The 20,756-nt window shown below is 40.3% G+C and overlaps 1 protein-coding gene across 1 annotated transcript in view; it reads left to right on the forward strand.

Moving 5' to 3' along the window:
• Nucleotides 1-20,756, forward strand: part of LOC115517974 (amyloid beta precursor protein binding family B member 1 interacting protein) — a 98,213-nt gene that overhangs the window by 46,041 nt on the left and 31,416 nt on the right. Inside the window, exons 5-7 of the mRNA XM_030321130.1 lie at nt 882-959; nt 7,376-7,535; nt 8,705-8,826. Of these exons, the coding sequence (XP_030176990.1) occupies nt 882-959; nt 7,376-7,535; nt 8,705-8,826 (360 nt within the window). The remainder of the gene's footprint in view (nt 1-881; nt 960-7,375; nt 7,536-8,704; nt 8,827-20,756) is intronic.

Below are 20,756 nucleotides of genomic sequence, written 5' to 3' on the forward strand. Positions count from 1 at the left end.
AGTTGGGTGGAGTGAGGGTGGAACATTTACTTACAAAAATCAAAGGGCCCTAGGAGCACCTTGGTGGCTTAGTCAGTTGAGCATCCAACTCTTAATTTCAGCTCAGGTCATTATCCCAGGGTTATAGAATTAAGACCCACATTGAGCCCACACATTGGGCTCTGCACTGAGTGTGGAGTCTGCTTGAGATTCTCTCTTTCCTCTCTCTCTCTCTCTCTCTCTCTCTCTCTCTCTCTCTTTCTCCCTCCCTCTCTCTTCCCTCTCTCTCTCTCTCTGCCCCTCTTCCCTACTCATGTGCTCTATCTCTCTCTCTAAAATAAAAAAAATAAAAATAAAGGGCTTCAGGCTCATAAAATATTTTACTCTCTTTTCTGCCTGCTCACATGTGTTTGTCAGTGTTTTTTTGGTGAATTATAAGTTTAGGTTTGAGTATGAGTCTTAACTTTTAGAAAACTAAGGACCCCTTTAGGAATCAAATAAAAACTAAGACTCCCAGAAAATGTATGCTGATCCAGAAAAATGTATATAATCTCAGAGAGTACTCAAATCCCTTGAGATCCACCTGTAGATTCCTCAGGTTAGACTCCACAGTTTTGAGCCACTCAGAGATTTCTGTGGACTAAATATGTGAAGCTCTTTTAGAGTCCTCATTTTATCTTTGAAGTTACTATTTCTAAGATACAAAGAGTGACTGCATTCTGCCTCTTTGGGTTGAACTTTTTTGTTATGGTTATTTAAATTCTGAAAATCAAATGTGAAATTCGGTGCCTCCTAACACAGCCTTTTGTCAACATAAAGTAACTAAGACATTAGCCATGGCCCAGGTATTTTCTCACTGCTGTTCTCTAGTGGATGGTGTTGAATGTCTTGCTGTTTTACAGGAAGAAGAAGCAGCCCTAGCCAAGGCTGATAAAATTAAGCTAGCATTGGAAAAACTGAAGGAAGCCAAGGTCAAGAAGGTAAACTATGAATCACTTTTGCATGGGGCAGTTAAGTTAATGACATTTATGCTTAATGGGAAAAAAAAAAAAACTAAAATTTCTAGTGGTGTTTTCCAAATGGGTATAATTTTTTTTTTAATTTTAGGACAGATAATTACATAGTTATTCTTTCTGTGACATCAGTTAGCTCATTTGTGATTGATAAATAGGGATCTATGTAATATAAATGTGGAAGTTTCCAAGTTTCCACCCCCAGGGCTCCCTCCCCTGGAGGCACCCTCTTGTTCTGCTCAGCTGTCATGTAATAGCAAGTGGTGCCACCTTCTGGGCCCACTTAACTGGGTCAGAGCTCCGCTTCCATTGGCCTTCCCTTAGTCAGCATTTCCCCAGTTGCTTTTGTACATTTTTCATCACCCCTGAGGCAACCTCCAGCCCCGCTGCCCGCCCTAGATGTCCTGGTTATTTCCTGAGATCTCAAATGTTTTGACTAGTGCTCTGGGTTCAAAGTTGCATATATTTTGAGTGATCTGTCTAATCCTATTCTCCCAATAAGCCTGCAGTTTCTTTGTGTGTTTTCTGCAGACTAGGCTTTCCAGGAACACATATATTACATTATCATAGAAACACGTGTATTTAACCTCAGTAGAAGAGCATACCTAATAACAGCTAAGTGTTAATGATAGTTGATTTGGTAACTTAGGAGAAAGATGAAACAATCTTATTTTACTTCCTGAAGCATATGCCATGTCTGAGACCACTTAAGAACTTCTTACTTCTAGCTGGGTAAATTGTTCTTTTCACAGAGCATAAGACCTTATATTCCTGCAGTACCTATCAGGGTTCCTTGGGTGAAAGTGTTCAATACATGCTGAATAATATTCAGTAAATAGTCCTTGACTATCCCTGGGTCCAGACATTCAAGGTTCATGTGTGAAAGTCTTCCCAGATCAGTCTGGCTCCATTCATTCTAAACATGCATGAAATTCTTTACCATTATTCTTCCCAGTTCTCTACATGTGATTAAATTCTGTGTCAGTTATTGGAATCCTACATCCTCAGCTGCCTTGCCCTTCTGTCCCCTTGTACTCATCTCATTAAGCCCTGGCTAAATCCAGCTCTCCTCCTACTCAGTCTGCCCTTCACCAGTGCCTAGGCTTCCCAACAGTGCAGGCACTCTCCCACTAACCTAGGAAACGATTTCTACCTGTTCTCTCCTTTAAAACTTCCAATACCTTCCACATCCACATTCTCTCAGCTAATGATGTTGCTCCCTGTTGCACTGAGAAAATAGCAGGACTCAGAAGGAAGGTTCCATAAGCTCCTGACACATTTATCTTCCTGCCTGCCTGCCTGCACCTGTGACATAGAGTCCATAGTCTTTCCTGTAACTGTTGATGAGCTATCATGTTTCTGAGACCAGCTTCTCATGTGCTCCAGTTCCCATCCTGTCTTCTTGCCCCTCCCATGCTAAAGCCTCCCATGGTGCCCCATCTCACACAAAAAAAGCCCAATCCTCACAGCACTTGAAAGCCCCTAGATGGTCTGGCTGCCCGCTGTCCCCCACCATTTACCCCATTCTTGCCACCTGGTCTCACCATTGGTCTTCAGACACTCCAGGAATGCTCTGGCCTCAGGACCTTTGCACTTTACAGTGTCCTACCTCAAAAGCTCTTCCCCAGATACTGGTGGGTTTTCTCTGTTCCTCTCCTAGGTCTGGTCACCTTCTCAGTGAGGCCTTCTGATCTGACATTGCACTCACACATCACCACTACCCCCACCCCTTCCCACTTTCTTTTTCTCTTCTGTGCTCATCACCATCCAGCGTACTATCTACTTCTATTTATTGCCCACATCTCCTCCTCACCCCCACAGAAGTTCCTCCAGGGATTTTTGTGTTTTCTTCACTGACACACCTGCATCCCATAGAACGGTGCTGGGTTTACAGATATACTCCAGTTCAGGCCATGTCTCTTCCTGTGTAGAGTTAAATTCTAGAGGGGGAGTAAGTGTTAGGAGGAAAGTAAAGCAGAAAGAAGTGATGGAGAGTACCTGAGCCACTCCTAGGTGGACCTAGTGATGGGGGAGGCCTCTCTGGGGAGACACCACTTAAAGACCTGGGCAGCAAGAAGAGACCAGCTCCCCCTGCACACAGTTGGAGAGTGTCCTGGGCAAGCTGGGTGGCCATTGTTCAGAGAGCCATTGAGTAGGAGGGAAAGTTGAGGAGGAGTTGAGGTCAGAGAGGCAGGCCAGGCCACACAGCCTCACAGACCCAAGGAAGAGTCTGGAATGTATAAGTGCATTGGGAAGCCATTTGAGGGTTTTTAACCAGGGATAATATCTGGTTTTCAGAGATCATCCTGGATACTTCATGGAAACTGGAAAGGATGACAAGCAGGGTGGCCTGTTCTACAGCCCACATTGGCACAGTGGCTCCCTGTACATAAATGTGGGCCACAGTGGGTCACTAACTTTATCTGTAGGGTAAAAACACAGAAGGAAATGAGTACAAAGAAAATTCACAATTACTTAAACTATTTTAAAACACCAGACTGTTTGTGAAAGGGGGGCCACATTGGCTATATTTTCAGAGGGGAAGTGAAAAGAGAAGTCGATTGTTAGATAAAAAGGTAGGACAGCTAGCTTGCTCAGTCGATTTGCTTCAACTAGAGGTTAAGAGACTGGGAGGAGATAGCAGCTGTTTCCTGCGGCGTATCAGAAAGCCAGAGAACTTCAACCATAATTTAGGTGAGGTGAATTGTAACAGTAAACACAATGCACAACCTGTCTTGATTCAACGAAGATGTCAAACAAAGCCACTCTGTGTACGTTTGAGTTGTACGTTTGGTCTGATTTCAGACACTCCAGATACGGTCCTTAAAACAGAAGCCTGTGAGCACAGAACATTAAGAAAATAACAGAGACAAAAATAAAAAAATGTATAGAAAGAAAGAAAGAAAGAAAGAAAGAAAGAAAGAAAGAAAGAAAGATAACAGAGACACACTTGTACATTACTAACATGACTAAGATGTACTCATACATAGTCTGCAACATAGAAATGGAGTCTGAAGTACTCTGTAGTACTCAAGTACTCTGTAGGGTGTTGACATCATTTTGGATTGCAAATGATGTACATACAGCTTATGTTACAAAGCTTTTGGAACTGGAAATGGGATCAGACTCACTCACTAACTTCATGTGTTTGTTCATTTGCTTTAAAGCTCGGTGACACAGGAGAGCAATTCCATGTGTCAATTTTATCATGGAATCAAAGAAAATGTATATAATTTTCTTTGTATATGATGTATAGGATCATGTATATGATTCTAGGATATTCTTTTATTTAACAACTTGCAAAAGAAAAAGAAGAAATGATAGAAATCATGAAGTTCTTACTGTAACAGATTAAAAGGGGAGGTTTTTTTCATTTTTGAATCATTCTATCCTGTATCAAACAGTATAGATATGAAAAGTGCTCTGCTTGCTCTATCACATAACTGGGATCTAGCAATATTATGTGTTAGTGTAGCTACTCTTCAGCTTGTAAATGTGACAGAAGCTGTGAAGAATAGTAAATACAATTTCTTCCTGCTAAAAGTTGCCAGCCTTCTCTTGTTTTTTTTCTTTATTTTCCAAGTTCTGTAATTGTAGACATTCATAACTACATGTGGATTAAATTTAGTTTGCAACTTCTGCCAAAAAAAATAAAAAAAACAAAGTTTCATCACTGTGAAATTATGTGATTCAGTTTTTGTCCCTCTATCTAAAAACAAAACACAAACATATGTTTTCTTTTCTCAAGAATACCTAAGCAAAAATGAAATGTGGTCAAACATCATTATTTTTTCCATCGTGGAGATTAAGTCTTCTAAATTCTAACGTTGGCCATGTTTTCTTAGGACATGTAGCTACTCCACATCAGTAATTCTCAGCAGAGGGGTACCTGGGTGGCTCCATCAGTTAAACATTTGACTCTTGATTTTGGCTCAGATCATGATCTCAAGGTTCGTGAGTTCAAGCCCCACGCTGGGCTCTGCACTAACAGATTTCTCTCTCTCCCTTTCTCTCTGCCCCTCCCTCGCTTGTATGCATTCTCTCTCACTCTCTCTCTCTCAAAAATAAAGAAATAACCTTAAAAAATATTTACAAAAAAATTACTAATAATTTTCAGTAGAGAGCAGTGGGTAGGCCTTCCACAGAAAATAAATCATAATAAAGCCCGCTATTTGAGGATTTTGTGTTTCTGTACAACCCTCCATGCTTCATGCCTCAGGTCAGATGAATGTATCTTTGACTTTGTGGCACTTGGACCTATTGTTTTAAATACATCAAAAGACGGGGCGCCTGGGTGGCGCAGTCGGTTAAGCGTCCGACTTCAGCCAGGTCACGATCTCGCAGTCCGTGAGTTCGAGCCCCGCGTCGGGCTCTGGGCTGATGGCTCAGAGCCTGGAGCCTGTTTCCGATTCTGTGTCTCCCTCTCTCTGTGCCCCTCCCCCGTTCATGCTCTGTCTCTCTCTGTCCCAAAAATAAATAAACGTTGAAAAAAAAAAAATACATCAAAAGACAAACATACAGGAAAAAAGCAACCTTCCATCAAGACGTTTCTGGGCTACAGGTTTTATAGGTTTTCAAGGGAGAAAAAGTATTCTGCAGACAAACCTGGACTAAAGGTCTAATTTGAATGATCCTGCGGAGAGGATACGCACTTTTGCTGCCCTGATGTCTTATGTTTCACTCTCAGTGTGCAACTGTTGAGAAAAGAAGGCATATGCTAACTTGTGGTTCCTTCGGGCCCCTCACCCAGATTTCTATCTCCACCCATACCCTGGGTTTCTATCAGTAACTCTGCATAACAATCCACAAGATTGCGCTCTTCATCCTGTTTCCTATAGAACGTTTTGGAGATCAGATTAGGTGGAAGTAGGACAGGAGAGGCAGTTTCTCAGGGGCTCAGAACCTAACCCAAACTTTTGGGGAGGAGAAATGTTACCAAATGTAACGTTTCTCCAGTCCTTCACTTTTTTAATAGTGGTAAGTCTCATCTGTGAATAACCAGTACCGACCCTAGACAAACAGAATAGGCAGAACTTGTCTTTATCTGTTTCACACTTCTCTTTTCAAGTTAGAATAGAAATGTAAGTAAGCAAGAGTGGTACCAGGCAGTTCTGGTTAGGGATGTTTCCAGGAATTCTCTGTATAATATGTATAGTTGCAGACACCTCAGGCTGATGGTCAGTCAGGGCAGTGTTGTCTGGAAAGGAAAAGGTAACAACATCTGCTTCCGGCATGGCAATCAGAGATAGACTCCAACTTGATTGACTCTCAGTAATGCTAATTCCCATGTAATTAGGTAGGATCAGTGATCTTGGTAAAGACTAAAATAAGAACACAGGGCTTTCCAGGAGTTGTAGGAAATCTTCCCCAAACATATGTGTGTAGTAAATTGCGGCTCAGTGGGCACATTTCCGCTGTTCCTTTTGAAGACTGGCTATATAGCACCATCATAATTACTTCATGAATGAATTCTCTTATATTAAATCAGAATCATGGTCTCTCTGGGGTGGGTGGGGGGGTCGGAATATTTTATAACTTTGACAAGTTGCCTGGGAAAAATCAGTGAAATCCTATGTCCTTATTGAAGATGAGTAAATTCTGCTGCCACCAAACCCTCCAGATTTGGAATGGGATAACTACCAATTTCACTGTGAACTCAGTGCAATAGAATTTTTTTAAAAAATGGAATGAAAAGTAAATTTGATCATTAATTTGCCTTCATGCCTCCATAATTCATTTTGCTTAATCCACCTCTAATCTCAAAGATACTCAGCTATGACACAGTCTGTAACCCTCCCGTAAGGCCCCTCAGTGGTATTGTGTCGCTATGTACTCTTGACCTTCAAAAGAATTGTAGTTTAACCAACTTGATCTTTTCTGTATCTTAGAACTCTTGGGTAGCATGAAATAGGACTCAACTCCAGCTAAGCAAAAGAGAAGAATTTATTATAGATATGCTTTCAAACAAGAAATGCTTCTGGGCTCCTGGATGAACCTCAACAAGTATAGAAAGATATCAGGAGAGCAGGAAGCCAGCACTTCTTTGATCCTGTTTGTTTTCTGTCTGCTTCACCAGAATGCAGGGTCTCTGAAGGCTGGGCAAGGACTTTGTTTATTATGCGTTTTTTTCAGTTTGGGTTTTTTTGTTTGTTTTGTTGTGTTGGCTTGTGGGTTTTTATTTTTGGTTTGTGAATAGGTTTTTCCATCTCCATATTTTTTGCACCTTAGGCAGTACTAAGCATATGAGTGAGTTCATATTGAGTGACTTTGCAGGAGACCTTCTTACTTAAATTCACAGAAATAATAACAACTTTGAAACCTTAATCTTCATGGCCTTCTCCAGTTGCTGAAATTTACTAGCTACCCTGTGGCTTTATCCTCAGCTTGTTGTCAAGGTGCACATGAATGATAACAGCACTAAATCGTTGATGGTGGATGAGCGGCAATCAGCCCGGGATGTTCTAGACAATCTTTTTGACAAAACCCATTGTGACTGCAGTGTAGACTGGTGTCTTTATGAAATATACCCAGAACTTCAAATTGGTAAGTCCCATCCTCAGCGTTAGACTGTGCTCCAAAAACCTGTGTGTTTGCTTTTTTATGGGTTTTGGTCTCTTATTAAGAAGAATTTGGTTCAAGACTATTAAGATTTCCCATAAATCACTCCCCTTATGGCAGATTCAGTGCTTGCCTCTTCATTCCTTTGTGGTGAAGAGCCTCAGATTGTAACAAGTAGCCAGACCTTGGGGGATGTAAACACTATTATTGCCGACGCTGTAGTGGTTCCATAAGAAAGAGGAAGTGATAGGATGAGACCTCTTACTGCATGCTTAGTAAGTTGAACATATTGTGGGAGGGCCTGGGTATCTGTCAGCTAATGTCTCTTTAGAGTTTGCATCTTTACACTATAGTGTAACTCTGCCATACATCAATGTTCATTTCCCCTTCCACCGTCCCCACTCACACTTTGTTTGGATGAAGAGGCTCAGCTCCAAAGAGCAAAGGACAGTTGGTAGAATTGGAGTAAAAAAAAAAAAAGTGAAAAAGCAATTAAAGAAATACTCTTGTTACTTCTTATTGTTAAAATCACTCAGAACAGTTGTCTCTCTCAGGAGAGCTTGGTGGAATACAGAATTGCCTGCCTTCAAAGCTTTCAGTGAATTTTTTTTTTTTTTAATGAATGAAATGGTGTACACTGAAAGAATCTCTTGAGGTATTTTTCAACTCTCTGAGTCAAATAGAGAAATGAAAGCCTTCCTGTATGTTTAGGTTTGGTTCAGATATGCATATGTAGTTTTTAGTGTCTTAGGGGTGATGTTTCAGAGAACATATCACATGTCTCATAGCCTCCTTCAGAGTTGTTTAGCCAATTATTGCTTCATGGTCCTCCTTATGGATAAGATGTTTACCTCCATCTGAGACTGTTTAAAGTAAAAAGTAAAAATGCAGATAAGAAAAAAGTGCAGTGGCTGGCCATTATCATGATATTGTATGGTTGTCTGCCATGTTTTTTTGTGGAAAATAAGTTGAAGACCTGACACTGAAGAAGAAACATAATAGGGGTGTTACAATGTGACATCATGGAAGAATTAGGAATTTCTAAAAACCGATGAGAAGAATGAAGCATTGTATTTAACTCAATACTAGCTTAATTCTCTGTTGGAAACCCTAATGTCTTGGGTTGGAAAGAATGCTTTTTCTTGTTTCATCAGAAAGGATTTTTGAAGACCATGAAAATGTTGTTGAAGTCTTATCAGACTGGACAAGAGACACAGAAAATAAAGTGCTATTTTTGGAGAAAGAGGAAAAATACGCTGTATTTAAAAACCCCCAGGTAAGATAACTTGTATATAGTTAAACCATATAAAATATGGAGGATTTTTTTTTTTTTTCTCAACGTTTTTTTTTTTTTTTTTTTTTTTTTTTTTTTTTTTTTTTTTGGGACAGAGAGAGACAGAGCATGAACGGGGGAGGGGCAGAGAGAGAAGGAGACACAGAATCGGAAACAGGTTCCAGGCTCTGAGCCATCAGCCCAGAGCCCGACGCGGGGCTCGAACTCACAGACTGCGAGATCGTGACCTGGCTGAAGTCGGACGCTTAACCGACTGCGCCACCCAGGCGCCCCTTGTTTTTTTTTTTTTTTTCAACTTTTTTTTTTTTTTTTTTTTTTTTTTTTTTTTGGGACAGAGAGAGACAGAGCATGAACAGGGGAGGGGCAGAGAGAGAAGGAGACACAGAATCGGAAACAGGTTTGGAGGATTTTTTTTAATGTCACCTGTGTACTAGCAAACATCATTCATTGTCTCACAAAATATTGCAAATATATTCCTTTAAAAAACACACACACACACAATCCAGGGGCACCTGGGTGGCTCAGTCAGTTAAGTGCCAGACGTCGGCTCAGGTTATGATCTCACAATTTGTGGGTTCAAGCCCTCCATCAGGCTCTGTGCTGACAGCTCAGAGCCTGGAGCCTGCTTTGGATTCTGTGTCTCCCTCCCTCCCTCCCCTTTTCTCTCTCTCTCTCTCTCTCTCTCTCTCTGTCTCTCTCTGTCTCTATCTCAAAAATAAGCAAACATTGAAAAAAAATAAAGGAATGCCTGTGTGGCTCAGTCAGTTGAGCATCTGACTTCCACTCAGGTCATGATCTCATGGTTCATGAGTTCGAACCCCACATTAGACTCTCTGCTGTCAGCACAGAGGCCTCTTAGATCCTGTCTCCCTCTCTCTCTTCCCCTCACCCCCCTTTCTTAAAAATAAATAAACATTAAAAAACTTAAAAAAAAATTTTTTTGTTACATTTCTTTATTTTTGAGAGGCAGAGAGACAGAGCATGAGTGGGGGAGGGGCAGAGAGAGAGGGAGACAGAATCAGAGGCAGACTCCAGGCTCCAAGCTGTCAGCTCAAAGCCCGACGTGGAGCTCGAACTCATGAACCGTGGGATCATGACCTGAGCTGAAGTCGGATGCCTAACCGACTGAGCCACCCAGGCGCCCCAAAAATTTTTTTCACTTAATAAAAATACACAAACTCAACTCTTAGGTCATACGTAAACTATAATAGGCCCTTAAAGGATTCAGAAAGAATAGAAACCATTTTGTTTTTTTAGATCCAGCATCCAAAGCATATCTGTCTGTTTATTGATCCTCTTCTTCTATCCTTACTTCAATTTGGCTACATTAATTCAATATACCTTGATGCACTAAGGGTCATGAATGCTTCATGTTTTAAACACTCTTTTTTGTTGTTGCTAATACTTGGTGCTTACTGATGCTGAGATTACTAAAGAGGGCACCTGGAAAATGTACCATTTATTGTGATTTAATTGTATAAACAGTCTACATAATAAAAAGCATTATTCTCCGGGGAGCCTGGGTCGCTCAGTCAGTTAAGCGTCCGACTCTTGATTTCGGCTCAGGTCATGATATCGAGCCCTGCGCTGGGCTCCGTGCTCAGTGTGGATCCTGCTTAAGAGTCTCTCATACTCCCATGCACTCGTGCTCTCTCTCCCTCTCTCTTTCTCTCTCTCTCTCTCTCTCTCAAAAAAAAAAATGTTTTTTAAAAGCATTGTTCTCCATATTTGAAAAAGCTTCCTTCAAGTCATGTGTACAAGGATGTCACAGAAATACAGGCCTTTTCCCACTGTGGCCTCCAGCCGACTGTAATTGCATGAGGGTCATTAAGTCTTTTTTGGAAAGTCAAAGAACATTAAACACAGACAAGATCATTGGGGACATCCAGACACCTTTATATTTTACAGGTTAAAAAAACTAAGTCCCATATCACTAGAGGCAGAAATAGCAGGATACTAGAGCAGCTTTCTTGTGAGAAAATGCTCTTTCCCCGTACTGTGCTTTTTTCTAGAGTCTTCTCTAGGTTTTGTGGTGGTGCACTGACAAGAAAGCAATTAAATACTATTGTCTTTGACAAATATTGAACAATAAAAGTATGGTTGATGCTTGAACAACACAGTGTGGGAGGGACGTTAGGGGCACCGACCCCCTATGCAGTTGAAAATCTGTGTATAACTTTTCACTCCCCAAAAACTTAATTACTGATAGCCTGCTGTTGACTGGGAAGCCTTACCAATAACATAAACAGTCAATTAACACATATTTTGCATATTAGATGTACTATTCAGTGTGTTCTGACAGTAAGCTATGGAAAAAATATTAAGGAAAAAATCATAAGGGAAAGAAAATACAGTACTGTACTATATCCCCCCCCCCACCCGCCAAAAAAAATCCGTATATAAATGGATCCATGCAGTTCAAACCTGAGTTGTTCAGGGATCAACCACAAAGTTTTCAAATTGTAACTACCTTCAATGGAATGTTTTAATGCCTGTATTAGTTAGGGTACCATCTTAGCTTCTGTGACAAAGAGACTCCCTAGATCAGTGGTTCAAACCAGCTAGAAGCTTTATTCTTTCTCACGTACCAGTGCAGACATAGGTGGGTAGATTTAGTAGGAGGCTGTGCCATTCTCAACAATAGCTTATATCTCTGGGCCCAAGGCAGCTTTTCCACCCGGCCATTTCCCAGTTCTTAGGGAGGGAATAAAGAGCCAGGGAACTGCACAACCACACTTCTTACTGGAAGGACCTGGAAATGGCACTTTTACTTCTGCTTCCATCGCATTGGCCAGAACTTAGTTACAGGGGATTTTGAGCTACACAAGAAACTGACAAGTACAGTCTATTTGAATAACGATACACATAACTAAAATTGGGAGTTGTATTCAGAGTCACCACTTTGCACAATTCCTCCACAAAGAAGTTTTCACATTGAGTCTATAAAAATGGTGCCCAGGCGCTGTAACATGGCTACAATATTGTATAACCAAGAGGAGAAAGAAGAGAATAAGTATAGGCGGATATCTGCAGCTTGCCATGGCATCTAATGAATCAGTGCACAAAACATAACTACATGCTGTGAATTTTTACAAAGTGCACATCCCATTGAACTACCACCCACATCAAAATATAGAGCATGAGTGATACATCAGCAGACTCGCTTATGTCCCTTTCCAGCCATTGACCCCCATTACAAGAATAATCATGATCCTGACCTCTCTAGCCTCGATTTTTCATGCTTTTTAACTTTGTATAAAATGGAATCATATCATAGTACTCTTTGGTGTTTACCTTCATTCCTTTTGTTGCATATGGCAGAACATGGCTTGTTCTTTTTCTTTGCCCTTTGGTATTCCACTGTGCATTTGTACCAAAATAAGTTTATCTGTTGTATTACTGATGGACATTTGATTTGTTCCTAGTTTGGGGCTTTAACAAGTAATGCTGTTGACAACATTCTTGTACCTGTATTTTGTTGAACATATGGAGACTTTTTTCTTGTGTAATACATACAAGTACAATTGCTAGCTCATAGTTTCTGCGCATATTTAGCTTTAGGAGATACTGCCAAGCAGTTTTTCAAAGAGATTGTATGATTTGCCTCCATTAGTATTGTATGAGAATTACCGTTATTCCAGATCCTTGCCAGCCCTTGGTGTTGCCATTTAAAAAAATATTTTTTTAGCTGTTCTATGTGGGTGTGTTGTGGTATCTACTATGGTTTTAAGTCAAATTTTCTGTTGCCAAAGGCTTGAGTACCTTTTCAAATGTTTATTATCGATTTTTGTGAAGTGCCTGTTCAGGTCCTCTGCCATGATTCTCAGCCTCTTACCAGAGGGGAAATGTGGCTCTCAGAATATCTCAGCATCAATTTGTGGTTCCTTTATCTCTTGGATCTTGGCCCCTTAAGTCCTGGTTGCCCCCATAGCTCTCCAAAACCTTCACACAGTTGTTGTTTTTTTAATCCAGATTTTCAAGCTGTTCTTTTGAAGCTTTGGTCTAACTACAAGCTACTGTATCATAGGAGGAGGCAGAAATCCTCCTGCTGAATTCTTCTGGATAATAATCTGTTCTTTAAAACCAAGTAAATAGATTCTTCTAATTTGCAATCACATTTAAAGACCATAATGGAAGTGGAAACATTTTTTAAGTTGCTGATATTAAGTATTTCCATTTTCTCAGTGTTTGGTTGGATAGTATATCTTCTGTTCAGTACTCCATGTGAATAGCTACTTCAGCGTGCTGACCTTAGGGCTCTTTCTTGTTCCTGAAGTAGACTGTGACCATTCCCACATTGATGTCATGGCTCCTAAAAGGGAAGCTTTGTAATTTTGAAATACCCACAGTCCCTTTGTAAAAGCTGTATGCTGAGACCCTTTGATAGTTTTTAACAGAAACATTTTTTTTAAGTTTACCCAAAAAGAATAACAAATCCTAGAGAAAAGTATTTCCAGAGTAAGTTTCTTAAAGAAATACAACCTGGAAATTCTTTTGTTTAATTGCCTTACATTTTTTCCCGAAGCAGTGTCTCAAATCAGTTAATTCAAAAATCCAAATACCTCCTGTATTTCATTTGGGTTGTTAATTCTTTTTCAAATGTAATTGTCAACATTTATATGTAGTAGTGAATCCCAGAACAGAGTAGTGAGTAACTGATACCTGCTTCCATTCCCTAGTCAGGACTATCTATACCTGTGGGCCTGCAGGTTTGATCATCCTGCCCAGCTGGCTTATGGTGCTGTTTAGGAACTATTTCAAGAGTTAGACACTGTGCGTGAAGAACTAGATTTAACCAGAAATTATAAAAGGAAAAGACTGAGACTCTGAACAACTTATTTGTTCTTCTCAAAAGGTTTCAAAACATTGAATGTCTTTCCACTGTTGACTTATATGGTGAACCTTTACTGGAATGTACTCCGTTTACTTGGCTTTAGCAAATGTTGTGGAGTATCTGTTTACATGTTTAATCTGTGCTATCTGTGGAAGACACAAAAGCAAAGATAATCTTTGCCTCAGACAATTTACAGTGTAGCTGAAGAAAAAGACATGTACAAAAATAAGGACAGCATAGCTTCCAGCTTTAACATGAGAGTGGTGGAGGACAGAGACTATGGCCTGGCACAGTCTTAAGATTAAGTCCCAGCGTGCAAAATGCTATTGACAGCACAAGAGAGCTTTAGTAAAGGTGTATGCTGAGAATTTTGGTTTTGTAATTACTGTATTACTTCATAATACACAAGGTTAGGAAAATGTCAGCTCAGTAGAGCAGTGAAACTAGGAACTTAGCAGTCAGGTAACCCATTCATCCTGTCCCTGAGGAAAAAATATACTCTGCACAGATGTACAGATGCAGAGGGAGTGCGTGCAGCTCAAGGCAAACCACAGATCTTGCCTGTTGACAGATACTGACTACAGAACAATCTCACCCTGATTTAGGACATGAGGGAAGAGGAAAAACCAACATTGTGTTTATGAGAAAATACTGCAGGACCCTGACAGGAAATAGCATCTCAAAGACATTATGGACAGTATATCAATACAATTAATGAACTGCGGGATTCAGAAGAAAATTGTAGAAACTTGTTACCTTCAATAGAAGGCAGTGAGATATGGACCAAACAAACCAGTAGAAGAGGCAACAAAGTAAGAGTAAAAGAAAAGAGGATGGGAGGGAAAAGAAGGGAAATGGGAAATCAGAGTCGGGTCTGAAAAGCCTGGGGGTGAGGTGAAATACTAGCTTCTGTGGAGCAGATGGCGGGCAGGGAAATTTACTCAGAGAAACTTCTGTCCAAGCATTCACCTGGAGAACTTGGGGGAGTTAGCCAGGGGAACAGTAGAGGGGAAGCGAGCATTCTAGGCAGTGGGCCAGTGCAAAGTCCAAGAAGAAAGAGGGACCTGCATTTAGGTCATGGGATAGGTTGCATGGCTGGACCGTGGAGAGGTGAGCGAGGGACAGGGAGGGACAGTGCATTCAGGTATGTTGGTGGGAAAGAAAATGGTCAAAATAGCATATTGGTTAAAACAAGTCAGAAATGAATGTTTCCAGTCACCAGTTCATGCAGATTTAATTGTATGGGATTCATTTAAAATGGATTTTAGACTGTTTAGTCAGTTTCCAGCATTCAGTTATTTTTAAAAATCCAGTTGCAACCACCAATGCCTACTCTGCCTATATAGCTGTGTTCCTTTTTTTTTTTTTTTAGTTTATTTATTTACTTGGGGTGGGGGGGAGCAGCAGAGGGGCAAAGAGAGAAGGAGAAAGAGAGAATCCTAAGCAGGCTCCGCCCTGTCAGTGCAGAGCCTGACACAGGGCTCGAACTCATGAACTGTGAGATCATGACCTGAGCTGAAACCAAGAGTTGGGCGCTTAACTGACTAAGCCACCCAGGAGCCCCTATTTAGCTGTATTGTGTTTTTCTTTTATATTAAACTGCACTTCCTTGACACTGTGTGATCCAACTTGGCTATCATGATTAAAGCTATTGCATGGAGTGTGCCCTATTCTTTGCAGGTACATAACCTGACATTGAGGCTTCATTCTTGCACAAAAATGATTCATGGAATTAGAGATGATGAGTAAAATGCCTTCTGCAGAAGGTTATGATATGACAGAAGGTTCTGCAACCACTGATAATAATCAGGGGTGCTGTTCATTGCATTAAGATGCTGGGGTATTGTGCTTGTTCCTGCCATCTCAGTACCTGTCAGAGCTCATAGAGGCCTGGCCCCTGGGGGACCTCATCATTCCTGGAGTAGGTCCTTGTCCTCCTGGCTGGGAGCAGTACAATGGCCAGTGGCATCAGGCTGTTGGTTTACACTCACTTCACTCATCAATACTTCCTCCAAACCCAAAACTTTAGGAGTAGATGTCAAACAAGCAAACTCAGCTAACAATGAAATAGAGATAAAAAGAAGGAACTTTAAAAAGTCTGACAAATGGCCCAAAAGTCTTAAAGATGGATAAAAACTTGAGAGCTACTAAATACTGAGTGCATTGGAATGAGTAAGACCTGAGAAATAAATGGGGGCAGGGCGTGGATTTTGAACCAGTTTATTGTTTCTGCTATGATTTTATTCCTGATCCAGTTGTTAAATCAAATCATATGGGTGTAGCAAGACTTCATTTAGACTGGAGGGGAGTGGGCACAAGATGATCAAGGGACTTGTAAACAATGTTAAAGACATTGGCCTTGATCCTGAGGCTTCCAGGGAGCTGTTGAAGGGTTTTGAAGGGGGGCAGTACCATCATGGCTGCATGATGGAGGATGGATACAAAAGAAAGCAGCGTGAAAGCCACCATGTGATGGAGAGGTGGTTACAGAGCCCAGAAAAAGGAGGTGATGATGGACCCAAGGGAGTTGGAAGATATGTAGGAGGCAGAATTTTGCAGAATATGGTGACCATGAATGCTGGTATAATGAGGAGGCATAGAAGCAGACAAGGGTGACATTCTGGTTTCAGGCTAGGGAATGGGATGGATCCTGATGTCATTCACTGTGGCAGGAAGCACAAGAAGGGAAATAAGTGGGGAGAGGGACATAATGAGCTAAATTTTAAACATGCTGAGTTTCCCCCTTTCCTTCAAAAAAAAAATCACATTTCACCCTCCATAAATTTAGCATGAAATTTACACATTTCTCTTGAGTATTTTCTGTCAGATGGGCAATCATAAGAGATGTGCTCCTCAGTTTTTCCTTGGGTTATTTTCCTTTTCTCATGAGATAACAGAAACCTTTTCATTACTGAGATTCCCATCTGACCTGTTCTCAGAGTGCAGGGCATTTACAGAGGGATAGAAGATTTTTGGAGAGAAACCAGGTTCTGCAAATTTATGAACCCAAAGATGCTTATTTAAAAGCAATCCCACTAGGGGTGCCTGGGTGGCTTAGTCAGTTAAGCGTCTGACTCTTGGTTTAGGTTCGGTCATGATCTCCTGGTTCGTGAATTCAGCATTGAGCCTCCCATCAAGCTGCAGGTCTCCTGGCTGACAGTGCAGAGCCTGCTTGGGATTCTCTGTCCCCCTCTCTCTCTGCCCCTCCCCTGCTCGCTTTCTCTTTCTCTCTTAAACATTATTTAAAATGTTTTATTTTTTTTTCCTTCCCCTCCCCCATGAGTTCCTGTTAAGTTTCTCAGGATCCACGTAAGAGTGAAACCATAGGTTAGAGTGGGAGAGAGCCATAGCATAAGAGACTGTTAAAAACTGAGAACAAACTGAGGGTTGATGGGGGGTGGGAGGGAGGGGAGGGTGGGTGATGGGTATTGAGGAGGGCACCTTTTGGGATGAGCACTGGGTGTTGTATGGAAACCAATTTGTCAATAAATTTCATAAAAAAATAAATAAATAAATAAATAAATAAATAAACAAAATAAAAAAATAAATAAATAAATAAACATTTAAGAAATAAATTTCAAAAATAAAAGGAATTCCACCAGGATGACTGGTCTGTATTTCCGGAGGTAATAACAGATCACCCCATTTATAAATGAGGAAAAGCAGAATAGCGAATTCCCCTGGTTGCTGTTATGCCCTATTCCATTTAAAAACTACTTATTCTGGAGTGCCTGGGTGGCTCAGTCGGTTGAGTGTCCGACTTCGGCTCAGGTCATGATCTCGTGCCTCGAGAGTTCGAGCCCCGCGTCAGGCTCTGTGCTGGAATCTCAGACCCTGGAGCCTGCTTCTGTCTCTGTGTCTCCCTCTCTCTCTGCCCCTAACCCACTTGCATTCTGTCTCTGTCTCTCTCAAAAATAAATAAACATTAAAAAAATTTAAAAACTACTTATTCTTTTGGACAGTCATTGCTTTGTTTGGCTTCACTCCCAAGAGCCACTTCTCCCCCACACAGCCCCTTATGGCCAACCCCAGATGGTGGCTGCCTCTATGAACGGATGTCAAACTTTTGTGGTTGCATACCCCCTGGAAGAAATTTTATAAGCTGTATACCACCTCACATATTTGTGTGTTGACATCCAGAATTTTTCAACACTAGCTTAAATAGATGCAAATAATGCAATGACTAGCATATTATGAATTTTGACATTTTTAAAAGTTATCCAGTGGAGTCTAAATAGTTTCGTGGCAGTTTGATTTCTTTTCCATGTAAGAAGCACATGAGTAGCTTTTTGTTAATAGACTTTATTTCTTGGAGCAGTTTTCAATTCATGATAAAATTGAGGAAGTTCCCATATACTTTCTACACATACATAGTCCCCCCCCCCACTATCAGTATCCCCCACCACACTGGTATATTTGTTACAATCAGCGAACCTACATTGATTGACATGCCATTATCACCCAAGTCCATAGTTTACATGAGGGTTCACTCTTGGTGTTGTGCAATAAACCTTTTTAACATTTGGGAAATTTTACATTGTTCCTTGTTTTTCCCCTTGAACTATTCCCATTCCATTTTCTCCCCAAAGATTTCTCCTATTTTAATATATTTTTATGCCTGAAAGTCTCTGATTGAGCTCTCTCTCATATTTCTCTTCAACAAATTATATTTATAAATTGGTAAGTAATTTTTTAATTTCCTGTCATCATAAGGCACTTATGTGTTAAAAAATTACACAATTGGTTGAACAATTTAAAAACATTGAAATTAAATTGCTTGACAATTTAAAAACATTAAAATTATAACAATTGATATTAATCTTAAAAAGTAAAACTCCAAGGGGAAACATCCTTAATGAGATAAATAGATGAAACCTTCTCCCCCTGATTAGTTCCAGGATAAAAGGATGAATGTTCAGTATCAATTATATTCCTATTTTTCATTTTTGTAGAAGTTAAGTACTTTTTATAGATGCAAGCAGTGAGAAACCTTGTTCACATAAGTAAATGGACAAGAATAGAAGAGCTTTGTGAGAGCAATGCCATTAAATTCTTTGAACTCCTTCCAAGTTACCTGCCACTGAGAGATCAATGATGATTCTTTTAATGCACCACCTGACATGATTAGGTGCCTTCCATTGTGTAAAGGCAAAGAGTTAGAAACCACTTGACTTCCCAAAAGATTTGTTTTGAGTTGTGAGTCTTTCTTTCCCTCTCACCACCCATGTTTCAAGTTGTCCCTTTGTTTTAAGCCTTTGAGCTCCCCACCCAGGGCAGTAAGATCCTCTGTGGTTGTGAGGTGTGCCTTTCTCTTGGGAAGTGGGAAAAGGGCCTTCCACTCTCAGGCAGATCCATTTTAGAAAAGAGTATGTATGGAAGTTGAGGGTGTAGAAATCGATGCCCATCTACCCTTGGAGGGGCTTCAGTATACACTCCAAGGCGGACACAGTTGAACACAGCCTGGCCTTGAATGGTGACTCGGGCTCCCCCACAGTTAAATTAACTGTCTTCTGCTTCTGAATCTGTCACAACTGTTATAAAATAATGATTTGTGTCATTTTCATCTTCAGCTTGTTAGGAGGCTCAAGGAAGGTAGGTATTACTGAACTTCTTGTCAGACAGTAAGGACACTTAGCTGATAATAGCCAGTGAAGTATCATATATATATATATATATATATATATATACACACACACACACACACACATATACATATATAATATTTATATAAATATATATTTATAATATAAATATAAATTATATTGATATAAATATAATATTTGTATATAAATATACAAATAAAATATACAAATAAATATACAATAATGCACAAATAAATATACAAATAAATACACAAATATACAAAATATAAATACATAAATATACAAAATATACAAATAAAATATACAAATAAATATTTGTATATAAATATATTTGTATATAAATATATATATATATACACATATATAATTTATTGTCAAATTGGTTTCCATACAACACCCAGTGTTCATCCCAACAGGTGCCCTCCTCAATGCCCATCACCCACTTTCCTCTCTCCCCCACCCCCCATCAACCTTCAGTTTGTTCTCAGTATTTAAGAGTCTCTTATGATTGGCCTCCTTCCCTCTCTGTAACTTTTTTCCCCCTTCCCCTCCCCCATGGTCTTCTGTTAAGTTTCTCAGGATCCACGTGAGTGAAAACATATGATATCTGTCTTTTTCTGCCTGACTAATTTCACTTAGCATAATACCCTCCAGTTCCATCCACATTGTTGCAAATAGCCAGATTTCATTCTTTCTCATTGCCAAGTAGTATTGTATTGTATATATAAACCACATCTTCTTTATTCATTCATCAGTTGATGGATATTTCGGCTCTTTCCATAATTCGGCTGTTGTTGACAGTGCTGCTATAAACATTGGGGTACAAGTGCCCCTATGCATCAGCACTCCTGTATCCCTTGGGTAAATTCCTAGCAGTACTATTGTTGGGTCATAGGGTAGGTCTATTTTTAATTTTTTGAGGAACCTCCACACTTTTTTCCAGAGTGGCTGCACCAGTTTGCATTCTCACCAATAGTGCAAGAGGGTTCCTGTTTCTCCACATCCTCCCCAGCATCTATAGTCTCCTGATTTATTCATTTTAGCCACTCTGACCGGCATGAGGTGGTATATCAGTGTGGTTTTGATTTGTATTTCCCTGATGAGGAGTGACACTGAGCATCTTTTCATGTGCCTGTTGGCCATCTGGATATCTTCGTTAGAAAGTGTCTATTCATGTCTTCTGCCCATTTCTTCACTGGACTCTCTGTTTTTCGGGTATGGAATATGGTGAGTTCTTTATAGATTTTGGATACTAGCCCTTTATCTGATATGTCTTATTAGGAACAGACCAGGAGACTCTGGGAGCCTCCAGAAGGAGGGTCTTTCAGTCCTTGGGATCAGAGACAGCCTCCCTGAGGAACATGTTTCTCATGTTCACCAAGGGAACAGAGATGAAGGAGGGAGGCAGGAGGGGAGATTCCAAGCCATAGAGAAGAATTATAAAGGCCCATAATCAGACTGTATGTCATGCTCAA

Source organism: Lynx canadensis, chromosome B4 (assembly GCF_007474595.2).
Source record: "Lynx canadensis isolate LIC74 chromosome B4, mLynCan4.pri.v2, whole genome shotgun sequence".
NCBI lineage: Eukaryota > Metazoa > Chordata > Mammalia > Carnivora > Felidae > Lynx > Lynx canadensis.